Raw genomic sequence first — 9,373 nt, 5'->3', positions numbered from 1 at the left:
GCCACTCGGCACACAAATCAAGGGGAGAACTGCCAGGGCGAGAACATTCCATGTCCGCCTACTTCACCACCCCCAGCAACTCCTGCCCCAGGACAAGAACAGGCCCGGGTCTCTCTCACACTCCCTGCCTGCCTCCCCTCTCTCTCAGCCTAGGAATAAAGATAAAGGCAACCTCCACCCCTCACCCCCACAGCGCCTTGATTCACTTAGAAATAAACTTCAATAGCAGAGAGGGCAAAAAGGAGAGCAGAGCACGGCGGAGGCACTCGATGATTCCACCCCTTTACTGTGCCTTGTGGATGTGACTCCATGCAGGCCGCGCTCCTCGGGACGGCAGCTGCCCAGAAAGAGCTTCCACTATGTGACACTGTTTAGACTTTTTAAATGTGTGGCCCAACCGCTTGCCAGTTAAGAATTACAGCAAATGATTCTATTTGTAATTTCTAACCTTCCCACTGCCTCCCCCCAAAAAAACTGTACATGAGTTTACAAACATATTAACATATAAATAATGAGAAGCGTCCTGGTGGGAGCCTCCCCAGCTGTCTCTGCTTGGAGATGAACACTGAGGGGAACGCCGTGCCCACACGAGGTGCCCGTGGCGAGGGGGCCTCTGTGGCAGTTGCCGTGGGTGCACTTCGCTGGCTTCTTCAGCACCTCTGGGTCAACCACCAGTCTGTGTCTGCTACGCCCAAGGTAGGTCCGGAAGCCCGGTCATCGCTCTGGCTCAAGCTCGTGCTGGAAGGGGCGCTTCTTCTCTCGACAGTGCTTCTTGTGGGCGGGCCAGTCCTTCTGCTGGCACTGGGAGCCGCAGTACCGGGCCACCTGGCAACGCCCGCAAATGTTGAACTCCCGGAGCTGAAAGAACACACAGGACAACCATGGCTTCATGGTCACACCAGGGAACTGGTTGTGGGGCAGGTACTACGCTGCAATCAGAAAGGACCCGGCAAGCCCATACACTGAAGCCGGCAGGCACCGCGGCTGCGGTGGAGAGGTGCGCGAGAGGCCCGCAGGGGCCGGGGCAGCGGGGTATGGAGCAACCCGGAGCTGGCACTCACTGCAGCACCTGTACCTGCTTCTCAATCATCGTGCAGGGAGGGTAATGGCACTCGTAGTAGGTGCAGGAATTCTCCTCCTCTTCCACCACGTCCCCGTTGGCGTTATAGTACCGGGTCACGTTCAGGACAGGAAACTGCTCTTCTATGGGGTCTGTGGGAAGCTGCTGAATCGCCAGCCAGTATAAGCTTTGCTCCCTTAAAAGGAGAAGCATATGCTTCAGTATACTCCAGCCAGACACGGTCAAGACAGGGACATGACAATGACCTGACTGCAGACAGATAGCTGGTTTCTCCTGCTCAGCATATCTCTGCCCCGGTTTTTGTTAGGACAACTTGACTCTTCTTTGGCCTGCCCCCACCATGCAGCAGGGCTTACCTGTATGGGATGTCAAGTATTTAGCATGTTTAAGCAGGGCTATGTCTGCCTCCCTCATAGATTTCCCAAAGCCTGGGACTGACGGGCACACAGCAGGCACGAAGAGTGTGCGGCCTCAGTACAGGGACCTGGCCAAGCCTGGCCACCTGTGCAAAGCCAGGCAGTTCTTCTCCCTGCTCATGGACCCAGAGGCACCTACTTCTGCCCCTGCTGGTCCACCTCTCCTTCAATACTGTGAGCTGCTCTAAGTCTTTCTAAACACCAGAAGCTTCCAACTGAAGAATCCTACCTGCTGCTAGAACTGAGGCACCCTAACAGGCCCCAGGGGGAGCGCAGGCTGGGCAGGGCCGGTGAAGGTGCTCAGCAGCTCCCCCTGCTGCTGGGCTGCAAAGGTGCCACCACCTGTACTTCCAGAGCAAAGCAGCAGGTTAGCACCCCCTTCAACCTACCACCCTCTGTGGGGCCAGGCCTGGAGGACCTGGGCTAAATAGGGGAAGGGTCACCTTTACCTAATACCATATACGAAAATTATCTCAAAATGGATCAAAGACCTAAACGTAAACAAACCTAACCTAAACAACTAAAGGCTCAAATGGGTACGATGTGGTACATAACCATAATGTAATATTATCCAAAACACATAGGACACCAGGACAGAAATCCTGGGGCACCTGGGTGGCTCAGTCGGTTAAGCATCTGACTTTGGCTCAGGTCATGATCTCATGGTCAGTGAGTTCAAGCCCCGCGTCGGGCTCTGTGCTGAGGGCTCGAAGCCTGGAGCCTGCTTTGGATTCTATCTCCCTCTCTCTCTGCCCCTCCCCAGCTCATGCTCCGTTCTGTCTCTCAAAAATGAATAAACACTAAAAAAAAAAAAAAAAGACGAAATCCCAACACAGGCTACATCACGGATGAACCTTGATGACACTGTGCTAAGTCTGTCACAAAAAGATAAATCCTGTAGGATCCACTCACAGGAAGCCCTGGAAGATTCAGATCCAAAGACACAGAGTAGGACGGTGGAGGCTGGGGGAAAGGTGGAGGTGGGGGGGGGGGGGAAATCAGTGTTTAATGGGGAAGTTCTGGAGATGGATGGTGGGGATGGTTGCACAACTAAGTGGATGTATTGGATGCTACTAAACTGAACGTTCAAAAATGGCTGAGAGAGTAAACATTGTATGTATTTTACCACAATAAGAAAGGTTTTTTAAAAGAAAAAAAAAAAAAGGGACGTGTCAGGATGTAGGAGGGTGCTGGCTGCCTTCTGAGCCCTTCAATGAAGTCCTACACGACACAGGCAAGTTTCAATCCCAGTCGGCTCCTAGAAGCAGAAAGGGAGGAAAACACACCTTGACAGGCCCTTCCCCCCCTTGGATGAGCCGCCTTTGTGGCCCCACACTGAAGGAAAGCAGGGCAGGAGGTGCAGGCCTGGGAGAAGCCATGACACCACGTTCCCTGCTTCACAAAGAGGGGGATTCCCACCACAAGGACCTGCAGAGGGCAGACCGCATAATGCCCAGGCCAGCTGGTATTTCAGGCCACACTCAGGCTGGCTCCAACCCACGACAAGTAGAGGGAGAGTCTGAATCCCTAGCTGACAAACTAAGGATAGTCCCACTTGATTAGTTCCTGGGATGACACAAAGGACAGAACCTCAAGAACACAGCCTGTCCTGGGCCTCATGGGAATGGCCTAGAGGAGAACGGGGCAGGCAGGCCACGACCCAGCAGAGACCACTGGGCAGGGTGGCCCAAGATGGAATGGATCCTTTTCCAAACAGGTGTTCTCAATTGTGGTTATCTTATGATCATAAAGAGTGTTCAGATGAAGAAATGTAGCAACATTCAGCCACAGGCTGGCCAAACCATGAGCCAAACACAGAGGCCAAACACAGAGGCCTAAAGTAACGATTGATAGCAGGAGCAGATCCGCTGCGGGTGAAGGGGTGGGCAGCCCCTTCCAGGTCTCCAGTGAGCAGAAGGAAACCTGTCTGGTGTTGGGGGAGGCGGGGCCGCTCCCGGTGTCCACACTGGACGAGCATCCGTGTTGGACAACCCGGGGGGAAATCTACAGACACTGATATGCCTGCTGAGCTGCCCTTACCCTTCTGTTGCTAATCCCTAACTTCACATTCATTTTGTTTGATGAAAGAGCCTTCCCAGAGGCCAAGGACATGCACAAACCCCAGAGAGCCCCAGTGGGCCCATAGATAATGCACACGTGGCCAGGAACACCCTGGCTAATTTCAGCTCCTACCTTCCATTCTGCTGGTTCCCCAGCTCTTCCCAAGGCCTCCACGAAGCTCACACCCAGACTGCTCTTGGGGCCATGGGAATTGCCTCAGAGCATCTTACTCGCCCAAGGGGGACACCTGCAGTAGCCTGAGCAGCACTGTTGTCAGGACCATGAAGAGGCAGAGACTGAGCAGCAGAGCCCCCAAACCACACTCTCTTGCTTCTTTTAAGCCACTGCTTAAGTGTTTAGCCAAAGAGCATGACAGAAAGATGCACATGTGTGTGTACAGGAGGCATCCCCAGATAAAGATGTCCAAGTTTTCTCAGAGACACAAAGGAGAAGTCCTGCCCATGAGCAGGCATCCAGCCCAGACAGCTCTTCTCCCCACTAGAGCCAATCATTAGAAGGGGCGCCTGAGTGGCTCATTCAATTGAGTGTCCAACTTCAGCTCAGGTCATGATCTCATGGTTTGTGAGTTCGAGCCCCACATCAGGCTCTGTGCTGACAGCTCACAGGATTCTGTGTCTACTTCCTTCTCTGCCCCTTACCCTACTTGTGCTATGTCTCTCTCTCTCTCTCTCAAAAACAAACATTAAAAAAAAAAAAAAAAAAATTATCAAAATGGTATCCCAACCCCGTGAAGAAAACAAGGAGGGAAAACTTTGAGGGAAAATAACCAAGGTCTCCACTCCCACAGAAGCATCAGATCAGAGTGGAGACACGGGCCCCTCTTAGTAACAAGAGCCTGAAGGAGGACCTTCCATGAGGCACCTCTGCCGGCTCCCCCGGCCCCGAGAAGCCCCACCTTTGTTTGCTGGATGTCTCTTCGGCTTTGGGCCGCCAGCCCCACGGCACCAGCTGCAGGTTGTCCAGGCGATTGTCTACAGTCACAGCATTGAGGTGTACCACCTGAAACCCAGGAGCAATGCCTCCCCTGTGCCGCTCCCTGGAAAACAAGGCGTCTCCCTCAATCAGCCTCCTCTGGCCTTCCCAAATACTTCCGCCCTATGATCTGAACTGGCCCCTCATCACGCTGATGGGGACAATTAGGAACAAGGGTGTCGAGAGGAATCTAAGTGTGTCGGTCCATGGCCAAACAAGATAGACCGTGTTGACAGTCCAGCCCCTTGAGAGAACCCCAACCATCAAACACAATCTAGAGACTTCCCCATCAGAGTAGTCCCAGGCACTGTGGAACTACACCATGCACACCAAGGAGAGGCAGTCCTTTCCTCACATCCCACCGACAGGCTCAGTGAGAGCCCAGTGGAGGGAGCAGACCCCACCCTACCCCAGAGGAGGCTGTGTCTGGAGCAAGTACGAGCAAAAAATGCGCTTTTAGGCTGCTCTATTAGTGATACAATATGCGAATGAGCCATTCCTCTGAGTCAATGGCAATGACCCAAAGGTAACTAAGAGGGTGCGGGAGCACGACTCAGGGAAAGCACCTCCTGTCAATGAGGGCAGGTGTCTCTGCAGGCTCTATGTGCGCATCAGGGCTCATGCGGTACCCAAATAGAAAATAAGCAGTTTGAAGACACCTACCACAGCAGCTCGTGAAGGAGCCTTCCTGACCCTCTTCCCCGGTTTTTGTCAAAGGCATATGCAAATATCTTAGCACCATTTCCATCTGCATCTACTTCCATCCGGGCCTGAGAAGGAGCAAAGAAAAGGTCTGTTAAAAAGTTTCTGATTCTTAGCTACATTGGAAATCCCTCTTAAAGAAAATTAAGTGAAAGGGGCGCCTGGGTGTCTTAGTCGGTTAAGCTTCCGACTTTGGCTCAGGTTATGATCTCATGGTTCATGGGTTCAGGCCCCGCGTCGGGCTCTGTGCTGACAGCTCAGAGCCTGGAGCCTGCTTTGGATTCTGTGTCTCCTTCTCTCTCTGCCCCTCCCCCGCTCATGCACTGTTTCTCTCTCTCTTTCAAAAATAAACGTTAAAGGGGCGCCTGGGTGGCGCAGTCGGTTAAGCGTCCGACTTCAGCCAGGTCATGATCTCGCCGTCCGTGAGTTCGAGCCCTGCGTCGGGCTCTGGGCTGATGGCTCAGAGCCTGGAGCCTGTTTCCGTTTCTGTGTCTCCCTCTCTCTCTGCCCCTCGCCCGTTCATGCTCTGTCTCTCTCTGTCCCAAAAATAAATAAACGTTGAAAAAAAAAATAAATAAACGTTAAAAAAAATTAAAAAGAAAAAAAAAAGAAAGAAAAATTAAGTGAAACAAACAAACCAGGATACATATATGGGGCCTGTTTCTGGGACCCAGAGCTCTGCAGAGACTTCCAGATGTGAGAAATCAGCCCTGTATCCCAGCAATAACTCACTTACAAACCACTCTGTAAAACACTGTGAACACAGAAATAAATGTTCCCACTTTTAGAAAAAGCCCACAATTCAGTAAGAAAAACAAAGCCTCGGACAAGTAACTACAGTTCATCCTTGAGGTAAGCCCCACACAGCTGAAAATCCATGTGTAACTTTTAACTTCTCAATACTTAACTATTAATAGCCTGCTGCTGACCAGAAACCTTAACAATAACAGACGAGTTATCAAATATTTTTGTATGTTACATGTGTTATATGCTATATTCTTACAATAAAGTAAAGCTAGAAACAAGAACACGTTTTCAAGAAAGTCTTAGGGAGGGGCGCCTGGGTGGTTCAGTCAGTTGAGCGTCTGACTTTGGCTCAGGTCATGGTCTTGAGGTTCGTGAGATCAAGCCCCTCATCAGGCTTGCTGCGGTCAGTGCAGAGCCTGCTTCAGATCCTCTGTCTCCCTCTCTCTGTCCCTCCCCCACTCATACTGGTGCCCATGCTCCCTCTCTCAAAAATGAAAAGTAAACATTCAAAAAAATAAATAAGAAAGTCACGAGGAAAAAAATACGTTTACGGTACTGGACTATGTTTATCAAAGAAAGGACCCATGTACAAGTTAACCTGTGCAGTTCAAAGCCATGTTGTCCAACGGTCATCTGTGCTATAAAAGCATGAAAGGCTGAAATAAAAGTGTAGTGGGTCCACAGACTCCTGGAGGAATTCTGACGGGGAGGAGCTGGTAGGTGAGGACCGGCTCATCCAGTGGAGAACTGCGGAAGGCAAGGGAGCTCAGGGAGAGGGAGAGTAGAGAGCACCGGGGCACAGAGGGACAGTGGGGCCAAGGCCAGAGGAAAGGTGGGGTGGCACTGCACAGCCTCATAAGGACCCAAGGCTTGTCCACTTGAACATTCAAGCACAAGCATGACACAATTCGACGTGTTTTCAGGAAGGGCCAGCAACCGGAGTAGAAGTGGGGGGAAGACCAGCATCACAGAGGTGGTAGGGGTTCCACTGGGCAGCCAAAGCCAGGCTGCCCTCACAGAGGATAAAACCCATCCCTCATGACCCTCCCCAGGCAGTGACTGAAAGTAGGGGAGCAAAGGAATAGCCAGCCTTACCTCAAAGGAGTAGCCCTCCACCAGTGGGATATCTTGCTCATCTATCAGTGTGTACTTGGTCTGGAAATCAACCATGTTTCAAAACGTTACATAAAGTATCAGTAACAGGCAGCAACAGCTCCTTCAAGCTAAACGAGGCCTGCAGGTGAGGGGCACAGGCAGCCTACCCAGAACGGCAGGTGGTTATGACCCACTCAAGGCTACCAGAGGAGCAGGTATCAGGCTTCATTCCTACGTGCCACTGAACTGGCTAAGCTCTAAGCTGTTTTAACGGGTCAACAGACCTAACCCGAGACAGGGGCTTCCTCAGAATACAGGAAAGGACCGGGTTTGAAGCAGAACATCCAGAAAATCTCAATTAATGTTTACTTAAGATGGGTGGTCGTTACACAGGTGCTCACTAAACTGTTTTTTAACTTTCTGTCTGCAATGTTCCAAATGAAAGTTTCAAGAGATGATATTAACGCAACCAGTCACTGAGTTGGAAATGGTCTGGGAGCTGACGGGGAGCCCACCCTTCCCTTAGGTAAAAAGCCACATCGCTCCTGCAGGAAAGGCAAGAAACAGTCCCCCAAACGGACTAGTCTCACTCTTGCTTGGAAAGCCTTTTTCTAGGATCTAAGTCGGTTTTACCTTCATCTCACTGCCTCTGCTCCTCTCTCCCACCAGAAGCTTCCGCCGCTGGTGATGGGAACAGGGTTCCCATCCCGGGTAAGGTCCGTGGCTGGTGCAGCTGCACGGCCGGCCGGCTCCTGGAAACAGCCAAGCCTCAATGCCCACAGGTGCCAGGAAGCCCCAGCCTCGAACACGCGGAGGGCGGGGCCAGGTAAGGGAGAGAAGCAGAGGGAGGCCCTGCTCTGGGAGGCCCACTGAGGCTGGTCCAGACACGGCCACCGCCGGCAGCGTGAAAACCTGCGCGAAGCTCCACCACGGACCGGCAGGCACCGAGACCCACACCGTCTTGCCACCGAGCGAGCGGGCCGCCTCGGAAGGGCGCTGCGCTGCCCGCGGCCACCAGCCCCCTCCTGCCCCGCGGGGACACGCCGCCAGCCCGCCCGCCAGGCCCCGCAGCCCCCAGACCCCGCGCCCCCGGCCCAGCGCCCCGATCCGCCGGGCCCGCGCCCCGGTTCCCGAGCCGCTCACCTTCCCGGCCACCCGGCCGAGCCGCACGATGCCCAATTTGAAGTCGGTCATGGCCGGGCCTGCGCTCGGCCGGCGGCGCCGCTCCCTCAGGAGACGCCGGGCCGGGACCGGGGCCGGGCCGGGGCGGCGCCGCGGCGCGCCGGGTGGGCCGGGTCGGCGGGCCGGGGTCGGGCCAGGCGGGACGAGGCTGGGCCGGACTCGGGCCGCCTCCGCCTGGCGCCCGCCGGACCTGCCACGCGCCGCCGCCGCCGCCGCCGCCACCGCCGCCGCGCGCACCACCGCGAGCGGAGCTGGAGGCGGGGCGCGGCGCAGACACACCCCCGCCCGCCGCCGTCCCGCCAATCGCGGGGCGCGCACTGCGCTAGCCGCCGCGCGCCGCCGCGCCGTGGCCAACGGGAGGAAAGCGAGTGCGCCGGCGCATTGAGGAGCAGAGGTAGCGCGGGGGAGGGGCGCGGCCGGGGGCGGCGCCTGCGCGGCCTCCCCGCGCGACGTCAGTTTCGCGGGAAGCTTTGTGAAGGACGCCGCGCTCAGGCTGCTTGCTGCCGGCTACCCGCTCGCTGCTCGGACCCAGCGCCGGGTCCTGCGCCCGGCCCCTGACTCCACGACTAGCCCGGCGGCCACCGGTCCCGCGCCCGGCCTTGCATCCCCACGCCTGACCCGGCGCCGGTCTTTCGACCCCGCGCGCAACCCCCTTGCGGAGGGCGGCTTGGCTCCACGCCCCGGGGCCGTCGGAGGGCCTGCAGGTTGAGGTTTCTGCCGGGCTCGCTGCGGTTCCCCCAAAACGGTCCCCCGTGCTCAGGACAGCGGGCAGGAGGCACGGGTGCCGCTGCGGAGTAGGGGCTGGGGAGACACCCGAGCCCAGCCCAGAATGCTGTTAGCTGGTGGCGCACCTGACCGCCTTCCTTCCTCCCTGGCCACTCACCACCTCCTCCTCACAGGGGCCAGGTGAGGACCACGGTGGCCCGTGGTGCCCACACAGCCCATCCTCAGGCTACACCAACCTTCCTTGGGTCTCAAGCTGTTAACTAGGGTGGGGTAATGTGCCGGCCGCTCACCAGCTTGGTTCAGCTCCTTCCTGAGGACGTTGGGGGCTACCACCCTTGTCTCCTGGCAACCACTCTAGCTGGGCTTTCAC

General features: G+C 55.5%; 1 protein-coding gene across 1 annotated transcript; it reads right to left on the bottom strand.

Moving 5' to 3' along the window:
- Positions 1 to 268: 268 nt before the first annotated feature.
- On the bottom strand, positions 269 to 8,463 carry ZMYND19 (zinc finger MYND-type containing 19). The gene is made up of 6 exons (XM_023243142.2): positions 8,239 to 8,463; positions 7,096 to 7,155; positions 5,215 to 5,321; positions 4,475 to 4,615; positions 1,076 to 1,256; positions 269 to 858 (listed from the first exon to the last, which is right to left on the bottom strand). The coding sequence occupies exons 1-6, from the start codon at positions 8,287 to 8,289 to the stop codon at positions 715 to 717; spliced, it is 684 nt and encodes a 227-aa protein (XP_023098910.1). The 5' UTR covers positions 8,290 to 8,463; the 3' UTR covers positions 269 to 714.
- Positions 8,464 to 9,373: the final 910 nt, after the last annotated feature.

The sequence above is a fragment of the Felis catus genome, chromosome D4 (genome assembly GCF_018350175.1).
Source record: "Felis catus isolate Fca126 chromosome D4, F.catus_Fca126_mat1.0, whole genome shotgun sequence".
Taxonomy (NCBI): Eukaryota; Metazoa; Chordata; class Mammalia; order Carnivora; family Felidae; genus Felis; species Felis catus.
The sequence above is the reverse complement of the archived record's forward strand: the minus strand, read 5'-3'. Positions and strand labels throughout refer to the sequence as shown.

Bases quoted from the DNA above. Each gene is read 5' to 3' on its own strand.
- ZMYND19 (XM_023243142.2), bottom strand. From the start codon at position 8,289: ATGACCGACTTCAAATTGGGCATCGTGCGGCTCGGCCGGGTGGCCGGG. The intron at 5,322-7,095 runs GTAAGGCTGGCT...GCTCCTTCTCAG, and splicing joins TGGAGGGCTACTCCTTTGAG to GCCCGGATGGAAGTAGATGC. The intron at 859-1,075 runs GTACAGGTGCTG...GTGTTCTTTCAG, and splicing joins GCACGATGATTGAGAAGCAG to CTCCGGGAGTTCAACATTTG.